The sequence below is a fragment of the Papaver somniferum genome, chromosome 1 (genome assembly GCF_003573695.1).
Source record: "Papaver somniferum cultivar HN1 chromosome 1, ASM357369v1, whole genome shotgun sequence".
Lineage (NCBI taxonomy): Eukaryota > Viridiplantae > Streptophyta > Magnoliopsida > Ranunculales > Papaveraceae > Papaver > Papaver somniferum.
The window spans coordinates 130,137,973-130,159,233 of NC_039358.1; the positions used below are offsets into that span (position 1 = coordinate 130,137,973).

Below are 21,261 nucleotides of genomic sequence, written 5' to 3' on the forward strand. Positions count from 1 at the left end.
TTTTTTATTTATAAATTATCATATCGTCATAAATGTTTGTCGCATTTTGGTTGTTTTTTTCTATTTTTGAATGAAAACGGGTTGGAGTTTTCAACCAGGTTATAACACGAATTAGAATTCAGAATCAACTCATACGTGAAAATGTGAGTGAAAAAACAAATAAAACACAATGGACAGCATATTCTCCCACATTCCTAATTAACAATAAACAATCATCAACTTGTTCTCTTGGGACTCAAAGCCTCACGCGCTAGTGCTGTGAAAAATTATACCGAGACACCAAACCAGAAGCTAACCAAGTCGACGTTGTGGATTTGATTTCAGTGTTTTGTTGACTTGACTTCCTATAACACCGGCAATTGCGTGTTTTATATGATTATATCCCAGACAAATAAGTCGATAACTTCCCAAGGAAAAACACATAAGAAATAGTACGTAGTTGGGTTTGTCTGAGTGCCAGGTTTACAGAACTAATTTCGGCGGGCCGAGGAAATCGGAGCGAAGGAAGGGTTTCTGCCAGCTTCTCTGGACTGGCCAAGCCAATCATCGTCCACACCTGAAACATTTTCCTTTGACATTTCCTTCTTTTATTCATTTAATAAATACCCCTAACCAAAGAAAGACTGTTCAATCTTCGAGCCTCTTACTTTTCAATAATCATCAAAAATCAATCGAAATTAGGTTTTCTCAGTCGTGTTCAGAAATGGAGATTATAGGAGCGGAAGGAGAATTGGTTGATGGATTAGTGCCGGTTAGGTTTACATTAGGAAGACAATCATCTCTTGCACCCGAAGGAGGGCTTGGTGATGATGGAGATCAAGAAGAAGAAAAGGTATTAGAAGAAGTTGATGAAATTGATCCAACTTTTCAATTAATGTATTTAGCTAATGAAGGTGATTTAGAAGGTATGACAGAGTTATTAGATTCAGGAGTCAATATCAATTTTCAAGATATTGATGGAAGAACAGCTCTTCATATTGCTGCTTGTCAAGGTGTTGCTGATGTTGTTGAGTTATTGATTTCAAGAGGTGCCGACATTGATCCTACTGATCGGTGGGGTAGTACGGTAATGGTTTTCGATCCTTTTCTTTAAGTTCTCGTCTGCGTGTTTTTTTTTTCTGTTTTTTTTTAATGGATAGGAGGAGTAGTTAATCTAATGGCATCTGAACCGTGAAATTTGATTCGCCGTATTCCTCTAGAACCGTGAAATTTGATTCGCCGTATTCCTCTAGAACTAAGTTTGAGATCACTATGGCTGGATGATGAGGACAAAGAGTTGAGCTATCACACAAGAACTTGGGGCAATTTACAGGGCTTTGCAAGTATCAGAGCATGTTATGTGACCTCCCTTCTGAGGCATTGACATACTCTTACGAATCAAACTAAAACGAAACCTAGATATTCCGCTTTGCGTAGGCTGTCCAATCACATGATATGGTGTCAAACTAGACAGACCATGAGCTAACATGCTAGAGATACCTATAATTTTTCAAGTACTTCCATGATCAGTTTAGCTGACTTATGAATGGTTGTGTGGCAAAAATCCAAAGTTGAATAGAACTCTCTCTTTCTTTCTCTCATGAAACTTAACCACCATCTTACAAGGTACAGATAAGAGCCGAACATCTTATTGAATCTAATGTAACTAACTCAAACTCATGTTTATGGTTATGCGATATAAACTTTGCAGATTATATATATTCCCTTATTATCTGTCACTTGCTATTATAGAATATGTCATTTGAATGGGAATTCTAACTACTCAATCACCGTAATTATACTACACAGCCTCTTGCAGATGCGATACACTACAAAAACCACAATGTGATCAAGCTGCTAGAGAAGAGTGGGGCAAAGCCTCTGGTATGCATTCTGCATCTCATTATTCTCTACTTAGAGTGGCATTCAGGTTCTTATTTTGACTCTTATTTACTCGTTTAAATATTTCTTCTTGTGACTCATACAGATGGCTCCCATGCACGTCCTTACTGCCCGTGAAATCCCAGAATATGAAATCGACTGTAACGAACTTGATTTTTCTGAAAGTGTTGTCATAACTAAGGTTCGTAATTACCTTAAAAGTTAATATGTTATCTTTATTTATGTTTAACCTCTTGACTGTATGCGACACTGAAGCTTCAAGAAAACAATTCACTTGCTCGCATTAACAGTTTCAGTTGGTATGACATGTTCTTATCATTGCTTCAACTTGGGCCAGTAATTTAAATTATGAACCGTGTTTAATTTGTGCAACTGCTTTCTATTTGTTTTCCCTCACAAGGTTTTTTGTTTATAATGCCGTCTACTATATGTGCCATGTGGCAAATTCAGTTATCTTAGTTTTTGTGAATTCAAATTTCAATTAGTTCTCAAAAGTTTGTGTTTTCCATGTTGTGCATCTCAAGTACTGCAAGTTAATGAACTATCGGACTGCTTTGACTTCTCTTTGTTTTTTTCCCACCCATTAATGAGTCTTACCGAAAGTATTGCAGGGAACATTTCGTATTGCTTCCTGGCGTGGAATTCAAGTTGCGGTGAAAGAACTTCAGGAGGATTTCATGGCTGACGAGGAAAAAGTGTGGGTTGGTCATATCTTTTTAATGGATTGTGAACTTTATTTCTTATTGCTTGTTGTTTCGTTGTTGAACCATTCTTTATCCTTGAAGTACTCATTCTTTGGTCACATCAACAGAAATGCTTTTAGGGATGAGCTTGCACTGCTTCAGAGGATACGACATCCAAATGTAGTCCAGTTTCTTGGTGCTGTAACTCAAAGTAGTCCAATGATGATTGTCACCGAATATTTACCAAAGGTTTCTGCTGATCTTTGACACTCTGCAATAATACCAAATGTATTCTTGCTTTATCTACACAAGAATGACTCCATGAAGCCACAAATAGAACTTCAACGTGTAGTAACTTCTGCTATGATGAGATCTTAGTAATATGGTGACCAATGAAAGTAGTTGAGTTGAATGACTCTTATTTCTAGAAGACTTCTTCAGCCGTTCAGCGTCGAAGTAAATAATTTAGTATGTTATTATCAGAGTTAGCGTGGCTGATAAAAAATTTACTCATCAGATCGCTGATAGTATTGGTTGAGATACAATGTCGAGCACATGCAATATTTGTAGGAGAAGATGTATGTTTCGATATGAAGATGCAAGAACTTCAAAATCCCAAGTTTTATAGGAATTTTATCAAGTGATGACGATGCGTGAACTCTAATTGAAAATGACAGGAGTTTACTCTTTACTTTGTCAATGGGTTTAGTTACAGCTTACCACATTATCCTTGCTGGGAATTTTCTCGTGCAGCCAAGCTGGTTTTGCTTCAGTTTTTGCATATCTCAGTCCAGGATTCAAACTTTCAAACATTGTGGAATATGACATTGCATGGATATTTCACTTTCAGGAATTTGGTGTTCAGATTTTTTTTATTTTTTTATGTAAAATACTCGTGCTTACCTTATTTTCATCATGTTTTGCTAGCGTAGTAAGCTACACCATTATATTGATGTTTATTTCTTTCCTCATTTTTATAACCAGCTTTTATACATTAATAGGTATTTTTCGCAGGGTGATTCATTGGTAGAATTGATGCTTACTTACCGTCTTACATATTTTGCAGGGTGATCTCCGTGCATTTTTGAAAAGAAGAGGAGCCTTAAAGCCAGAAACGGCAGTTAAATTCGCTCTTGATATTGCAAGGTTTATATGCTGGAATTTTGCGTCTCCTTTTAATTAACCAAGTTCCGTAGATTTTGTTATTGTGCAAATGTTAATCCAAATGGTGTTCCTGATATATTCTTATTCTTGCAAAATGGATGCTACTGAACATCATACCAAGTGTGATGGGTTCTTACCCTCCTCTTTTAGTTGATGGTGTTCACGTAAATTCCAATTGACATAGTGGCATTTGTTGCTGCATTTCTGTCATCATGGATCTTTTGGTTCTTGGTTTTCAGGGGAATGAGTTATCTGCATGAGCATAAAACTGAGGCTATAATTCATTGTGATCTTGAGCCTTCGTAAGTGTTCATGTCTTACTTGCTTTTTGTGAATTTCGTACATAGAGCGACTTTGTTTTTCTTTCAGAAATTAATGATCTTCTCCTGAATCTCATTGAACTTCCATCAAATTCTTTCGAGTAACTTTACAGAAATATTTTGCGGGATGATACTGGGCATCTTAAAGTTGCAGATTTTGGAATCAGCAAGATACTAAATGTTGCAAAAACTGTCAGAGAAGATAAACCTGTGACATGTCGCGACAATTCCTGTAAGTTGCTAGTCCCTGTTGTGATGTCAGTGTGTCTTGTATCATCATTGCTCATCCTCCCTTTCTCCCACGCATCCCATTCCCATCCATGTCTTGGTTCTAACTATTAGTTAATTTTTGTTTCCACATAACAGGCAGGTATGTAGCTCCTGAGGTTTTTAGAAATGAAGAATATGACACAAAAGTGGATGTATTTTCATTTGCTATAATTCTGCAAGAGGTAACTTTTTTTTTTTAAAGTGGGTGTATTGTTTTCCATCATGTTCAATTCTTTTGTTTTCTTTCTCTATGACTGTAATGGAACATGTACTTATGCTAAATCATAACCCGCTTTATATATTTCAGTTCGACCTTCTCCCACATGCTGGTCTTATTCTTAAATAACAATTAGACAAGAGGGTAGTCTATATTTTATGTAGTTGTGTTTGACAATTCTTTGCAGCTAGAGTTGGTTAGGTTTTCCCTTTGTTTTCACAATCCACAATTAGGGCTACTCAAATGGGGTTTCTGTTGCGATGCAGGGAATATTATTTCTATATTTTTCACAGTGGTACTACTCAGTAAAGGATAGATTTGGTTTCTTTATTGCTAATGGGGAATATAGTGTGGCTTTACCAAGCATCATCATGTTATATTCACTATGCTTATGATTTGTTTTTTTTCTTGCACTAAGATAATATCCTATTGTGGCACAACCATGTTACTTAGTTCTTCAGCAGTTTTTCATGTTAATTCTTGCATGATAAGGTGAATTGCATCATGTAAAGAAGAAAGACTAGGAAAGGAGCTGCAAAGAATTTTTCATATCAATCTGGATTTAAACCAAATACCTAATTTAGTCAGCTATTGTTAAGCTTTTCATAACTGGCTTTTCACTTTTTGCTGCCTTACTTGGCATTTCAAACTTCATCCTAGCTTAAGTGATCGCTTTTATGAACTTTAAGATTATGTATTCACGCCTCCACCTAAGTTCTTTGGGACACTTTCACTAGCGGTTCTTGCCAATTTCACTTCGTATAAAAGGTAAGGAAGATGTTATATAGTGCAGCCTGTAATCAACATTCTCTAAATGAAGAAACCATAATGAATAATGTAAATCTAGTTGCTATTTTGTTATATAAAGGATCTGTTGCTATGTTATGCAAATTTCAAAGCCGATAGTGGCACTGGAATCATTCACTTCCACTACCTACTTGGTAATAACTAATGTTGTTATGCTTTGCCTTAGATGATTGAAGGGCACCCACCTTTTTCCACAAAAGAAGAAGATGAAGCTGCTACTGCCTATGCTGCAAAAGAGCGCCCACCCTTCAAAGCTCCACATAAGCTTTACTCACATGGCTTAAGAGAGTAAGTCCTTCAACTGGATTTTGTTTTGTCTTCTTATTTGGAAGCTGTAAACAATACATGTCTAGCTCTATCTTAATCCTTTAACAATATACTATATACCTAGAACCTTACCGGAACCATTTGGTTCGGACAATGTTGTTTCCCCTTTATCAAGCATAAGCTGAGCTATATAATGTAGTACAATTCAACAAATACAAATTCAAATGGGAAAAAACTTAGAGAGGAGACATCAGTATCCCTACAAAATACATGTTGAAGATTTCACAAACAAATCGGAACTCGCAATAGTTATCCAATTATTTGTATTTGTAAAAATCCTTTAACAAGCTCTATTGCCAGTTTTTTCTCCTAGGATTTAAGTAATCTTTGCACCAACAACTAAAGTCTTCTGGAACATCTCATGTGATATCTCTCTGATGTTTCCTTCTATCCAACCCAGCTACGTGGGTTTTGTTTAGTTTCACACTGTCCAACAATTCAATGATGTTTTATTTATGAAGAGCCTTGACCTTGCAATATTTACAGATTGATAGAGGAATGCTGGAGCGAGGTGCCTGCCAATAGACCAACGTTCAAGCAAATAATAGAAAAGTTGAATGCCATTCTTAAGCATTTCGACCACAAGCGTCGCTGGACGGTGCGTACTAAACATTTATCGTATTTGTAGTTAAGTCCACAAATCGTAACTGAAGCGCAAACTCTAGAAAGATACTATGTAACATGCAGTGTCACAGTTCCATGTTGCCAAATGTCAATTTCCCCTTTCATGGTTGACAGAAAAGCCTTTTTAGCGTCCTGTTGATTACATGACAACGTTCTAGTTCGTGCGGAAACTCTCTTCTCATAATAATCCTGCTGGGATATTAATTGCTTATGCCGCCTTTTGATTTTTGACAGACAAAACGATTAAAATGCTTCCACCTTGAGGCCATGTGGAAGAAAGATCATTCGCACTCTGACGGAAGCTCCCGTTCTACTTCTTCCACCTTTCGATGAAAAATGAAACTTCTGATTATTGAATCTCATAATGAAAACTCTCAACCTTTTGCATTTGTTGTTTAGTAAAACGCTATGGTTATTAGTGTTTATCACTATTTTATTCGGGTATTGTCGACAGCGATATATATTCATTCATATTGATCTAACCCAGTTAAACTTCTGTATAGATTCATTGGGGTTAGTGTGTCCCCAAGGTTTAATTGATTGATGTATTTATCGGGAAGAACTGAAAATGTATGGTAACTATTCTAGAAAATTATAATATAGTTTGCAACTGTTCATTAAATTGTTAGTTTTCAACTTCGGCAAGACTTGAGATTTGGAAGTAGGATTCAGTATTTTGTTGATGATCTGGTCAAGCTGGAAGGAGCACTAGGTGGACTGTATGTCCTCCTCAAGTGTTCTTCCTCCACTCCATGGTTTTGTTTTCTTTTTGCCCTAATACCCTCTTTTGTTTTCTCCTTCCATTTTCTCACTAATAGCAAGTCTTACGGTGGAATCTAACCTATTCCAAGTGTGGAAAAATTGTGGAATGTCAAGTCTAATGGTTTTCAAGTTAATGTCTTCCACAGTTTTTTCAAGCCATGTTCCATGATTTCGTGGGATGGTCCGTGGAATCCATGGAAGCGCTAATCAGATTAGCGTAAAACGCTATTCAGAATACCGTGCTAGAAGACAGAAAACACCAATAAAAATAGCGCCGAATGCTAATTTAAATAACGTAAAGTGCTATTCAAAATGATGTTTTTTTTTATCCGTAGTGAGCCGTTGAAAATCTAATGGCCGAGGAAAAAGCGCTATTCTGAATAGCGTTTTTCTGACGCTATTCTTATTAGAGCAAGTCTTTTGGTGGAATCCATCCATCTTCCCTCTTCCACGCCACCTCAGCACTTGGAACTGTGGATGTAAGCGCAAGTGTAATGGTGGAATAGTGAAAACGCGATTCTTAATAGCACTAAAAAAACGCTATTAAGAATAGCACTAAAAAAAACGTTATTAAGAATAACGTTTTTTTCTCAGCCGTTACATTTCAACAACTCATTTTGAATCTACGGATAAAAAAAACGTTATTCTTAATAGCACTGAGTGCTATTCTTAATAGCGTTTCTTGTCTTCTACTGCGCTATTCTTATTGGTGTTCACATGGATTCCACGGACCCTTCCACAAAACCGTGGAACTGTTTGGATTTCCTGTGCAAGACCCCAATTTGGAAGCCACTAGACTTGACATTCCATGATTTTTCCACACTTAGAATAGGTTGGATCCACCGTAAGACTTGCTCTTAGCATAAAATGCTATTTTGATTACCATTTTTACGGTTCCACCACTACACTTGACCTTCCTGAAATCTCCTTCCTCACCAACAAAGCCCCCAGCTATCTCAGTTTCTTTTCCGCCTATTGAATCTTGACCTTCCATGACCTATTCAAAATGCTGAGATGGAGTGGACATCTTCCACTGTAAGACTTGCTCCAACTCCCAACTTCAGTAAGGAACCAATGCCCAACTGTAAACTCTGGCAGTGGAACTGATTTTTTTTTCAAGATTCTTTTTAAATCTTGGAAATGGTGATTGATTCCTTTGGACACCTCGAGAACCTTTACAATTCAGCATGTATGTGGTGACAACTCGTGAAGCTAAGTACTCAATGTTCCAAGGAAGAGAGCATTTAATTAGCTCGTGAACATGGAGATACAAACAGTCCCAGTTGGCCCCTTGAACCAAAACGTGACTAATAAGCGTCGCACCGTATTTTGAGAAATACAAACAAGAAAGACCAAGAACGGTAGAAGGTTTATTTTATCTGCTATGAAGTTTAGCAGCAATAGCTAGCACACTGACCTTTTATTTTAGGCTCTAGAACACTAAAAATGAGAAGCATGAACTCCAAATGACACAAGACGACTTCAGAAACTCGACAGAAAAATGACAACCAACTATTATCACCTGTAGTTTCCTTATCAACCAACTTAAACAAAGTAGCTGGATATGGAAAGGTATACAGCAGGGATTGGATATAGTCAAACAATATCATGTGTGGGAGGTAGGAAATGGAGAAGACATTAGTATCTGGCAGGATAAATGGATGTATCAACAAGATCATTCTTTAGATAAACCAACTGAATATCATTTGCAGGATTACAATGAAGTTTCTCAGCTAATTAATCAATTCACACATGATTGGGATGAAGCAGCTTTAGCAGAATTGTTCAATGAATCTCTAATTAACAATATTTTGAAAATCACGTTACCTGTTACAGTTATGGATCAAATCAAGTGGACTCTCTCACAAACTCAGGTAAGTTTACTACCAAATCTACTTATGCTCGATTGATAAGTGGCCATTTTTCTGCTACTTGTCAAGAACCGAAACAATGGTTAAGACTATGGCATATGGAGTTACTGCCTAAGTTTAAACTGTTCCTATGGAAATGTTTACATAACATATTACCTTTAAAACCTTATCTGCAAATAGAATATTTGGGGCAGCAAGATGCTGGACAACATATGCAGGTTCAATAATAGATGCAGAAGCACAAGCTTTGTATACAGCTATTGCCTAGGCTATACAAATCAAGCTGGAAAAAGTTGTGTACGTGTCAGACAATCTTACTCTCATCAATGCTATCAATGGTTGCTCCTTCATCAATGCATTGGTCAAAATTTTCTCTTGTAAATAACTGTATAATCGGAATGTCTACTCTTGTTAAAGCTAGGTGTGTTTGTAAATAGAAAATGTAATAAACAGGTGGACGCTTTAGTTAAACTCGCTAGAAGATCTAATTCAACTAAGGAATGGGATCAGTTTCCTTCTTAGGTTGTTACAGAAGCATGTAACTTTTGTTTTCTATAAATAAAATTTGCTTTCAAAGAAAGAAAAAAAGTGAAATGTGATGACAAAGACGATATATGAATAATTGAAGGGGAAATTTTACAGTTTGAATAAAAGAAGACATTTTATCCACTATTAGTCACGCAATAATGGGAATGCTCTAACAAAATTCCATATTGTGTAGTGTAAAAATATTAAAATAACTAAGAATCTGCATGCCTAACCTTCACATAATGTAGTGAGCTTCTTAGGATGCCAAAAAATCTAGCCAAGAATTCCAGAAGACCAATCATTGCTGAACTTTGAGGACAGGAAATGCGATAACATCACGAATGCTGGCCGAGTTTGTCAGAAGCATTACTAGCCTGTCAATTCCAAGTCCCTGCACACATTTTTGCGGAGACCATTAGAAGTATTCGTATGATAAACAGAGTTCTCCCTCTCTTTACCAACATAATAAATATAAACTTATAAATTATAATCAAGTACTCAATTCCAGTATTTTGCAGACCCACTTTATAAGTGCATTCAAAATACCCTCGATCACCCAACTGGTTAATCTTACTCGGTCAAAGAATGGTGAGTTTATGATGCCAGAATCGTTGTGGCTGGATTATGCACGTTTAATGGTTGATACAAACGTGTAAAAAGGGTCTCTGAAATGAAATTCTTGATTGTGATGCAAACTAAACGGGAGACTAGTCTAAAGAATCAGAATGTACACCTACACAAAGTGATGGGTTTCTTATGCCCCTGCATCACAAAGTTAGCATGTAAACGATATAGCCAATATAAATGACATACATACCATTCCAGAAGCGGGTGGCATTCCATATTCCAAAGCTGTCAGAAAATCTTTGTCTAGAGTGACTTCGTAAGATTCATCATCGTTTTTCTTTTCTCTTTCTTCTGCAGAATCGGTATGTAAACCACTTGCTTCTCTCTTCTCATTATGCTGCTTCACTTGTTTTTCTAAGCGATCTCGCTGCCATAAAAGAAAAAACAGCATACTCGTAAACAAAACAAAAACAAAAAAGTTAAACAAGGTAATAGAGATTTTGACTTCAGAATCCATTTTGGTCAGAAATAAAAAATGTATTAAAGAAAGAAAATCTATTGTCTCCATGGAAATGTGATTACCTGATCCAAAGGATCTGTCAACTCAGAGAACGCATTGGCAAGTTCACGACCACAGATGAATAATTCAAATCTCTCAGTTAAACCAGCTTTACTAAAATGAGCAATAAATACCGGAAACTTTAGTTAGTACAGCTCATGTGGGCTAAAATAATTCATATTAACAGTCGTTTGAAGATACGGATGTACAGCTCGGTGGGCTTAACAGTAACTTATAGTCCGAATTTTTTCTTCTGTGTCTCACCTCTCTATCTATTTTAGAAACTTAACCAAATTACGAATATAATCTAGGAATCCTTAATACCTTCTATGTGGTTTAGCAAGAGGTGATATCTCGACTGGATAGTCTAAAACAAATGTTGGCTGCAGCAGTGTTGGCTCTACAACAATCTCAAAAACCTGTATCAACAACATTTACGAGCTCAGAAAGATTTATTGCTAACCGTTCTAAAATGGGTATAGAGAGTCGAGGAAAAACAGATACAGATACATGTAAACGTTAAGGTAACTGCAAGAGCTCTAAAAAGAAAATCTTCAACTAAAAGACAAATTTCAATGGTAGCAAAGTCCAACCTCATTTAGAACGTGGCCAACAGATGGACAAGCTTCAATAGAAGACCTATCCTTGACCTCAAGTGCTTTAATAGCAACTTCTTTAGCTACTTTAACATCATTTCCCAACTCATTAAAGTCAATCCCAGTTGCTTCTTTCACGAGATTGTGCATGCTTTCCTTCCTCCAAGGCCTTTCTAGACTTATTTCCAAACCCTACAAGTAATTAATAAACCATGCCAAAACAATTAAAGGTAGGCAGATATTTAAAGCAATTGGATAAGTAGAAATTAGGCCCGAGTGAAGTACTAGTTCCACTCATTTGCAGCTTAATGTGCTTGCGCTTCTGATCTAACTTGATCTTTCCAGCATAAAACAACAACAAGAAAGGAAAATTCGGTGGAAGTGTATGTAACCTGATAATCAACAGTAAGCTTCCCCTGAACTGCAAGAGCACATCTAACAACGATTTCCCCCGTCATGTTCATCATGCTTTGGTAGTCTGAATATGCTTCATACATCTAAGAGTTAATGATCGCCATCAAAACGAGTCACCATGTGAGTGACGTAATCCAAAACTTGGAATCTCTCTGTGGTAATTAAAATAAAATAATGTCACTAAGATGAGAGGTACCTCAATAGTGGTAAATTCAGGATTATGACGAGTTGAAATGCCTTCATTTCTGAAAATTCGTCCAATTTCATATACTTTTTCAAATCCTCCGACCTATAAGTTGCAAATGAGTATGTTAGACGTCAGTCTAGAAAATACATGCCAAGCCAAGATATCAAAATGCTCACCAGCATTCTCTTTAAGTGGAGCTCAGTTGCAATTCTCAAATAAAGATCCCTTCCAAGTGAATTATGATATGTAACAAATGGTCTAGCTTCCGCCCCACCAGCTGCTCCCTGATTGATAAAAAAAAATAAAAATGATCAGTCTACTTTTCTTAAAGGAACAGCAAAATCACCTACCGATTTAGGATGCAACTGATATCTGCTAGGGTTCCACTATCACTCATCATGATCATCAGAGTCACTAGTTGAAACATACTTTCTCGATTTCTTTTTCTTTTTTCTTTCTTCTGATTTCTCACCATTTACGGCTGACGATATTGCCCACCCTTTGGACACCCAACGGGTAGGTGGTTTTGTTCCTGGGGGGTTAGCCCCCCAAAAAAGGCCTCGTCAACATGGAGAATCCGGAGTCCACCTTATTAACCCAGGCTCTGGACGCTTCCTGAGCGATGTGGTACTATTTCACCAACACCCCCAAGAGAGCCGTCCTCGTCTATGATACCAAGTTTGCAACAGAATTTCGATCAAACCAAAGGGTTAAAATCAATAGGGGTTGCTCGATTCAAATGATTTAAAGGTGAATTGGTCATTTAAGATATCCTACAATTTTCATTACATAAAAGCGAGTTAGAATCAGATAGTACTTCAACATGATCTGAACTTAGATGCAACTCGACACAACCATTAATGGTTTAGTACCTTCAATTTCTTTGGAGTAAGTCGAATACCATCTTGACAAATTCAGTTTTACATAGATTCTTTCGGGCGTACATATTTTTGCAGCCACTTAATCAGTCAAAACAAGGAGTAAATCAATAAACATAACTAAAAAAACTTGCCTGTAGAACTGGAGTTTCAACTTCGATGAAACCAAATGATTCCACTGTCTTTCGTATCTCTGACACAATCTACATAAAATCAGCATGTCATGATACAGAAGTTGCAGTACAAAATTAATTAAAAGACTACAATTTGAAATGAAGAATGAGTAAGGCATACATGAATTCGAGTAAATAATATGTAGCCATAGATGGCCATTGAACTTCATAAGAACGATTAGGAAACCAGATTTCCCTGATTGAGTTGTACTAGAAAATGTATTCTTGAAAATAGTAACCTCTTACCTTGGCTCTTGCCCTGAATATGTCAGCTACCTCAGGATTTGCAATCATGTCTACATACCTAAAAACGAATATGGACAACAAAGTCGAAAAGATATTAGAAATTGCCAATCATCACTAGCTACTGTACTGCAACAAACTCCCAGGCATCTAACCACTAAATCAATTTTATGTTAATTGTAGGACTGCTCTAGTTCTTCTCGTGTACAAAATTAGGATATTTTATGACCATGTACATAAATCTATCGGATATGCCACTCGTAAAGGAAACCACTCGTAAAGGGAAACCATACTAGTATCCCGTTCGTGTAACTTACAGTTGGCAGTAATACTTCTTTGCAAATCTAAAATTGCAATTATATTTGAACTTCAAACTCACCTTTGACGGTAACGCTTATCTACATCTGTTAGACCATGAAACTTATCAGGTAATGGGAGAAGAGATTTTGTGAGAAGGGCAAATGAACTTATGTAAACAGAAAGCTCTCCTGAAACAAACATGAGATGAATTAGCAATAATGTTAATTGAAAACAGACTCCAATGTCAGGAATAAAAGGAACTACCTTCTCATGCTTTCACATTCAAATGCTATTAGTTAGTCTTTTAAAAATCAATATGTGCAACAACATCTACCAAATGACCAACAAACGTCAGACAACGAATCACCTTTCTCTGTCCGCTTTATTGAACCACTTGCACCTAATATATCACCGATATCCACAAGCGTCTTTAACTGATCAAACTGATCTTGCAGAAGCTTTTCCTTTTCGCAATAAAGCTATAACTAGGAATGCGTACAGAATCAATATAGAGGCACCCGTATATTTAACAAGCAAAATGCACACAAACGAATACTAGTTTCAACATATATAGACAGGAAGCCCCGGAATCATACCTGAATTGTCCCAGAATCATCTCTTAGCGTTAAAAAAGCAAGCTTTCCGAAAGCTCTACGAGCAATAATTCTTCCAGCTATTGACACCAAATCAACATCTTTACTCGACTCTTCACCATTACCTAAATTCTTATAAATTTCTTGCAGTTGACTAGCAGTATGAGTTCTATCCCATCCATAAGCATAAGGTTCATGACCTTTAGTCCTTAATTCTTCTACCTAAATATAATTCACACATTTAAGCAAACGCCCAAGTAACCAATTTCAATCTAGAGAAATAAAGCTAGAAATTTAAATACCTTTTTGAGACGAATAGCTCGAATAGAATCTCTATCGGAAGTTGATGGTGATGAAGAAGATGACCTTCTACGATTATTGCGGTCTGAAACTACTTGAGTGGTAGTGGTAGTGGTAGTGTTAGTGGAAGGGGTGGGAGAAGAAGAACAACACCTGAAAGAGATGAACTTGGTGGATGTGGTTTTAGTAGTTGCAGAGGCGAAACACATGAAGTGTTTGAATGGACTTGAAGATACTCTCCAAACCTTGAGCGCTTCCATTTTTCAGGAGAAAAAAAGGAAGATCAGATAACATCAATCAATTGACAATACGGCAAAAAACTAGGGCTGATTTATCTCGAGCTAATTAAATGACCAAAACACCCTCCTTTCACGACTGAAGCAACCCTTAGTTAGATTAAGGCACCTTTTTTCATCTGCCTCATTCCTAGAAAACCAAATGAACCCTGAAACAAAATATCATCAAATTTTACACCCAAGGCAGAAACCCCTTTCCAAAGGGTTTTTCTGTTCTCAACTCTAATCTTCAAACTCCAAACCAGGATCTCTCTCTGTTTTGAAGAAATTCTGCTTCTAAAGCTTGGAGGAGTTTTCTGGGTTCTGGTTGATAATTCAAATTTCACTTTAACAGGTATTATTTATTTATTGTTAGGTTTTTGAGTAAGTCACTCTTTAGTTTTCACTTTAAGGGTTTGCTCAAACTTGATTAGTGACTTTCAATGTCTGTTTATAGTGAGACTACTGTACATTTTGGCTTCAATGTAATGTGGAGAGTGTGGTGGTAGGTTATTATTTTGTCAATCTGATGGAACCTGCAACCAAGAAGCCTGTACCAAAACCTAAGAAATTGAGGTCACTAGTCTGGAATGACTTCGAAAGGGTTAAAAGAGGTGATACCATGGCTGCCATATGTAAACACTGCAAAAATAAACTTAATGGAGCAAGTACTAGTGGAACAACACATTTGAAGAATCATTTGTTAAGATGTCCTGTGAAAAACAACCTTGGGGATACTAATGCTGGTATATCATATGGTAAGAGATTGACATCTCTCGTCTGGAATGATTTTGAAAGGGTTAAAAGAGGTGATGCTATGGTTGCCATATGTAAACACTGCAAAAGGAAACTTAATGGTGCGAGTACTAATGGTACAACACATTTGAAGAATCATTTGCTAAGGTGTCCTTTGAGAAACAGTCTTGCGAGTGCTAGTGATACAACACAGAGGAATCTCTTGCAAATATATCCATTGAACAACAACGTTCTAGTGAGAGAAGAGATAGAAGATGGATCTGTTGAACCTGATAGTCTCATACCTGACGAAGATCCGATCCCCCAACATATAGAGCAAAGTCGAGTTGATCTTGCACGCATGATTATTTTACATGACTACCCACTAAATATGGTTGAGCACATTGGGTTTAAAAGATTTGTTGAGAATCTCCAGCCATCGTTTTGCTTTACGTCAGATACAGTTATGGCTGATTGTATGCAAATATATGGGATAGAGAAGCAAAGAGTATATGAGATTTTGGATGAAGTTCCTGGTCAAATTAGTGTCACTGCCAGTACATGGACATCAGGCCAAGATCATGTATACTTGTGTTTGACGGCTCACTACATTGATGTTGCTTGGTTATTGCAGAAAAAGATTCTTAACTTCGTAATGATTGATCCTGATACAGAAGAAACACTACAACTATCAGAAACTATTATCACATGTATAAATGACTGGGGCATAGACAGTAAGTTGCTCTCGTTGGCATTAGATAATTATTCGACGAGTGATGATGTTGCATCCAGAGTTAAAGAACGACTTCCTCATAACAGGTTGCTGCCGAGAAATGATCTTTTCCATGTATGTTGTGCAGAACACATTCTCAATGTGATTGTTCAAGAATTGTTAGGAGCATTGCATGACGTAATCCATAAAATACGAGAATGTGTTAGGTATGTCAAGAGTTCAGAATCCCTGCAACAGAATTTTAATGACTTGTATCAAGGATTACAAGTCACTACTTCTCATAAGAACTTGTGCCTTGATTCTCCTACAAGATGGAAGTCTACGTATCTGATGCTTGAGGCTGCTGTGGGAAATCGTATTGCATTTTCGCATTTTCAAGAATGTGACAGCAATTATGTAAAGATCTCTAATTCAGACTGGGAAAGGGTAACTGCCGTCACCAACTATTTGAAGCTGTTTGTTGAGGTTCTAAATGTTTTTTCAGGTGCGAAATCTCCAACAGCTAATCTGTATTTCCCTGAAGTTTGTGATATTCATGTCCAACTGATTGAGTGGTGCAAGAGCTCGGATAGTGTAATTTGTTCTGTTGCACTTAAAATGAAGGAGAAATTTGATATTTATTGGAGTGTTTGCATCCGGCTTTTAACAATTGCAGCAATTTTGGATCCTCGATTCAAGATGAAGTTAGTGGAATATTACTACCCACAAATTTACGGTGGTAGTTCAGCAGAACGCATCAGTGATATTTCCAAATGTATTAAGGATCTTTACGAGGAATATACAAATAAGAGCATGGCATTTTCTTCTCTTGATCATGGTTATGCTTGTGAGGGTCAAAGTAGTGGACTTAGTGCTGCCTTGAGTTGTGTTGACAATGGTTCTAAAGATAGATTAAGTGGTTACAACAAGTTTGTTCATGAAACAGCTGACACCCAATATGAAAAATCTGAGTTGGACAAATATTTGGATGAGCCTGTCTTTCCTACGAACATCGATTTCAACATACTGAATTGGTGGAAAGTCAACTCACCAAAATACCCTGTTCTGTCTATGGTAGCTCGTGATGTCTTGGGAATTCCTATGTCAACGGCAGTTACATCATATTCTGCAAATAATGATGGAGATAGAGTCCTTGCTACGCATTGGAGTCCACTTAGTTCAGATGTTATACAGGCTATGATATGCACACATGACTGGCTTCAGACTGAGTTAGAAGGTCAGATTATTTGTTTATAATAAGTATTGTTTTTCTTAAACTAATTACATTTGGAGGGTTCATTTATTACTTTGACTTGAATTGTAGAATTTTAGTTGTCCTTAATCGTATGAGTTCTCCAAGTTTCTGTGATTCAAAGTTGGAATCTTTACCATCTAACTGTGTAATTGGTCTTTATGTGCAGCTTAGGTTAATTATTGAGTAATGAAGAACGGACAGAAGGTTAAGTTGGCTAATTCATGATGTAGGTTTGCACAAGACTTACTCCTCTCAACTCTGTATGACAACTATTCTTCTAATATGGAGCACAGCACGTACATTTTGGATGTTTCTTCTAAGTCGGACATTTTAATCATGGTCGAGCATCAATTGCAGGCTGCAGCTTTTGCTTCTCTTGACCGGAGATATTATTATTCTAACTTGACGAATAGATATTAGGCCCAGATATCTGTTTTGTCTAAATGTATGAGCTTGTATTTTGTTCTCAACACATGTTAGAAATGTTTTTTGGTGGAGGGTGTCTTGGATGGGCCTTCCTACAAAATTATCTATTTAAAAAAAAAATCAACCTTAGTATTTATGAAAATTTTACATTAACCTATGAATCTATGATTAATAGTAACATGTATTCACAGATCAAAGGAAGTTGCATTCTCCAGGACATTGTCCATTTCTCCTCAAGAATTTGTCTAGAGGTAAAGTCAGGTCACTAATTTTGTCTAGGGGGACAACTCAACAGTACCTATTAACCAATTTGCATCTGTACTTTTTATAGTCTGGGGAAGGCAGTTCCCCACTTGGTGTGGTTCCTTGCACCTTATTATTCTGACCCCTGCAAATCTATTCCAGATTTGGAAGATCTTTTTTTCAGACAATGAAACCTTTTGTGATTTTCTTCCACGAGGGTTCAGGTGGCAGAACCTACACCCATGGTTCTTTGTGCTCATCAGAAACTCACTGATGGAAATGCACCATTTGCTAAAAGTATTCTGGAATTCATATTGCTGTTACAAAAACAAGGAAAGCAAATATGCCTATATACTAGAATGGGAAATCCGTCGAATGTTGTTATCAACACTTTCTGCATATCAATTAAAAAACCAAAAGAGAAAAAAAAAAATCATAGACTTTGATTTCAAAGAAAAGAAAAAGTAATGTTTGGGTCTGGCCTCCATTAATACGTAGAAAGGTAAAGTGAGGTTTCAAAAGAAATCTGATTGTCGAAAGGACCAATTGCTACTTAGGATGATGACACCGGTGAACTTTTTTTTCAGCTTTTTGGTTTCCCATTTTTTATTTGTCTGGTTATTCCTTTTTCTCGTGGTCGTAGTGAGCACAGCACCTCCATCTTGTATTTATTTTAATTTTATGTAGTAGTATTTGTCATAGGCGGCATATCTTTGGAAAGCACTCCCCGCAAGGATATTGTTGTAGCCCATTGATCTAACCCATTTGTGACACTCTGGAACCTGTTTGGTGTTTAACCAGTGATTGTTCATTTGCATGGCATGTTTTGTTCAGTGCACCATTATTGACTCTCCCTGAAGTTCAAAGTGTACAGCTCTAGCACATGATTTTGTGATTGACTGAGATATCACCGGATCAAACATAATTACTACAGTTTGATAAATCATGATGTTTACTTGGCCTCTTCGACATAATTCCATGAGCTGTTCTTTTTGTCACGTTTTGCGCAGTTTCAAATACTTACTCTAGTCATGGTTTAACAAGGAAGGAATCTTGGCAAGTGATGAGTTGAACATCATGATCAGAAATGTTGGAGTATAGATTCGGCACTCAAATGAGAATCTACCCGACAAACCAAAAAGCGATGAAATCTAGTTTAGTACTACTAGTATTCTTTCTTTTATATCCAAATAAAAAAAATAAGTAAAGTAGCTTCCTTCTTTTTTGAGTGGGGGAGCTTACGGTAGTGTTCTTTCTCATATTTGAATGAATGAACGTTGTTTTGGCATCCGAATCTGCAATTTTTGTATTCTTGCTGGTTTGTGAGCTTTTTCTTTACATTTGTGTTTTGGCGGTACTGTGAATGCGTTTCTTTTTCGTTTTTTTTTATTGCAGATGAGGATCGATCCACTCATAATATTAAGTCAATAATCCCAACGTCTATAAAAAAAATTTAAATGTGGTTCCAGGCTAGAGACACTTAAGAGTTCTCTTTCATGCAAGAGTTCTGGCAAGATGTGAAACTTAAACTTTTCTGACAAATTTTTCTTTTTTTTTACCGAAGCTTATGGCTCCATTGAACAAACCCATATTTTATACTACCTCTCTTTTTTCCTAAAAAAAAATTACTATAATCTTTTCAATTTGACTATTTTTTTTTAGGAACCGAGGTAGTAGATTTAAAAAGAGACACCTTCCTTAACTGATTGTATCAGATATTTTTATTAACTTGGAAAAGAAAATGATATTTTCATATATATGATTTTTTTTTGGTACATGTAAATATCTATATTATAAAGGACAATGGTGTTTTTCCCTTTGGACGGAGATTTACAGTTTGAACACATAAAGGATGGCCCAGATTGAGATACATATTTAAATTATTCAATTACATTTCCGGCATATAAAGAATGGTCCAGATTGAGCTACATATTAATCCACATTTTAGGCATATAAAGAAGGGTCCAGATTAATTCAGTATTAATTTTACTTAAGACAATGAATTTAGATTTTTAATGTCATTTATTTGGGAGTTATTCCTTCCATTTAATGTCAAACCGTTTCTTTTATTCTAAATTAACAACTCTATTCATCCTTTGCACAATCCTATTCTCAAGATATGTTTCTCTGTTGTTTTGGTTGATTGAGATAATTTTTGTTAGCATTTCTCATTAATTTTTATTCCAATTAGACTCTGATTTCTTGGGACCAAAATCAGAGGATTTACATGGAGTGATAATAAAGGGATAATTGGTCTTTAGTACTCAGGTTATGACCAATACTAGGCTTTGGTCCAACATTTGTCCAACGTTAGGGGTACGTGTTTACTCCGTTGAGTCTTAACTTCTGTTCAGAAATTATTAAAATAATTATATTAAATTAAATTATTACACGGGATTACAATTATACCCTTCGTTCTAGAAATATTTACACAGTAACCATTCAACATTAATCCTAATCTTTTCACCTTCTTCTCCCTTCTCCTCCTCCAAATCGTGGCCGCCAACATTATTATCATTTTCTCTACTATCTTCTCACTACCTCTGCAACGTCAACCACTTCCCTGCAATCTAATTCTCCGACCCATTGTGTTTCCCTACAGAACATTCAATTCGGAAAACATACACAAACCATTCAAATCCAAATAATCAACATACTTCATCATTCATAGCATCAACCGCTCATTTTGTTCATCACAGCAACTTCAACTTCATCGCCTGTAGAAACCAATTTCACATCGAACCCATCTAAATCTTCAAGAATAAACCCTTCTTCATCGTAACTGCCAAAGCCCATCTCTAATTCAAATCAATACCCTAATTGTAATTTCAGAACCCTAACTCATAATTTCTCCCTGATTCATCACCTTCCTTTTGAATTCGAGAACCCCTAAAATTAGAACTTTAACCTATTGATAATTCTTATTGATAATTCGAGAATCAAATCAAAATAAAGCCCCATCTCTGAGTTGGCCGCTATCCGATGCTGCCATTGAAGATGGTGAAGAATTGTTCTGCTGGTGTGCAGAAGAAGGATAAGAATGATTCTGGTATGATAAGGGTTGACGTCAATTGGGTTTGGTTGAATATTGAAGTTAAAAATAGGGTTCGATATCAATTTGAAATTGGTAGAAGAACAGGTGATGGTTTTGGATCGATTGTTTAAAATCCTTTTTGAAGGAGAAACCGTAAACTGGGTTTAAACAAATTTTGTTGTTTGATTATTGATGTATTAGAAATTCCTTATTGAATTGATATGATAGATTGATTAATGAAAATTTCCCTGAGATCTGCTAGTTTAGGTTTGATTAGTGCCGGCATGAACGAAGTGGATGGAAATTGGGTTTTAGCT

General features: G+C 36.5%; 3 protein-coding genes across 3 annotated transcripts; 2 read left to right on the forward strand and 1 right to left on the reverse strand.

The window, feature by feature from the left end:
* The first annotated feature begins 416 nt into the window (after positions 1-416).
* Positions 417-6,915, forward strand: LOC113300472 (integrin-linked protein kinase 1-like). Its single transcript, XM_026549679.1, has 12 exons — positions 417-1,066; positions 1,789-1,863; positions 1,967-2,062; positions 2,493-2,578; positions 2,693-2,813; positions 3,631-3,710; positions 3,968-4,030; positions 4,162-4,280; positions 4,415-4,500; positions 5,509-5,630; positions 6,156-6,267; positions 6,528-6,915. The coding sequence occupies exons 1-12, from the start codon at positions 704-706 to the stop codon at positions 6,624-6,626; spliced, it is 1,422 nt and encodes a 473-aa protein (XP_026405464.1). The 5' UTR covers positions 417-703; the 3' UTR covers positions 6,627-6,915.
* Positions 6,916-9,522: 2,607 nt separating this feature from the next.
* On the reverse strand, positions 9,523-14,571 carry LOC113300492 (lysine--tRNA ligase, chloroplastic/mitochondrial-like). The gene is made up of 14 exons (XM_026549696.1): positions 14,267-14,571; positions 13,968-14,186; positions 13,739-13,850; positions 13,451-13,559; positions 13,075-13,132; positions 12,790-12,858; positions 11,954-12,061; positions 11,787-11,879; positions 11,569-11,673; positions 11,174-11,368; positions 10,905-10,999; positions 10,604-10,694; positions 10,272-10,448; positions 9,523-9,845 (listed from the first exon to the last, which is right to left on the reverse strand). Exons 1-14 carry the CDS (start codon positions 14,522-14,524, stop codon positions 9,753-9,755), a joined length of 1,782 nt encoding a protein of 593 aa, XP_026405481.1. The 5' UTR covers positions 14,525-14,571; the 3' UTR covers positions 9,523-9,752.
* Positions 14,572-14,719: 148 nt separating this feature from the next.
* Positions 14,720-17,948, forward strand: LOC113300481 (zinc finger BED domain-containing protein RICESLEEPER 2-like). Its single transcript, XM_026549686.1, has 3 exons — positions 14,720-14,894; positions 14,997-17,223; positions 17,408-17,948. The coding sequence occupies exons 2-3, from the start codon at positions 15,069-15,071 to the stop codon at positions 17,410-17,412; spliced, it is 2,160 nt and encodes a 719-aa protein (XP_026405471.1). The 5' UTR covers positions 14,720-14,894; positions 14,997-15,068; the 3' UTR covers positions 17,413-17,948.
* The last annotated feature ends 3,313 nt before the right edge of the window (positions 17,949-21,261 follow it).

Excerpts from the sequence above, each read along its gene's own strand:
- LOC113300481 (XM_026549686.1), top strand. The coding sequence starts at position 15,069 with ATGGAACCTGCAACCAAGAAGCCTGTACCAAAACCTAAGAAATTGAGG.
- LOC113300472 (XM_026549679.1), top strand. The coding sequence starts at position 704 with ATGGAGATTATAGGAGCGGAAGGAGAATTGGTTGATGGATTAGTGCCG. Across the intron at positions 3,711-3,967 it reads TTCGCTCTTGATATTGCAAG|GGGAATGAGTTATCTGCATG; the intron begins GTTTATATGCTG and ends CTTGGTTTTCAG. Across the intron at positions 4,501-5,508 it reads TTGCTATAATTCTGCAAGAG|ATGATTGAAGGGCACCCACC; the intron begins GTAACTTTTTTT and ends GCTTTGCCTTAG.
- LOC113300492 (XM_026549696.1), bottom strand. The coding sequence starts at position 14,524 with ATGGAAGCGCTCAAGGTTTGGAGAGTATCTTCAAGTCCATTCAAACAC. Across the intron at positions 13,851-13,967 it reads ATGATTCTGGGACAATTCAG|CTTTATTGCGAAAAGGAAAA; the intron begins GTATGATTCCGG and ends TCCTAGTTATAG. Across the intron at positions 10,695-10,904 it reads CTTGCTAAACCACATAGAAG|TAAAGCTGGTTTAACTGAGA; the intron begins GTATTAAGGATT and ends TGCTCATTTTAG.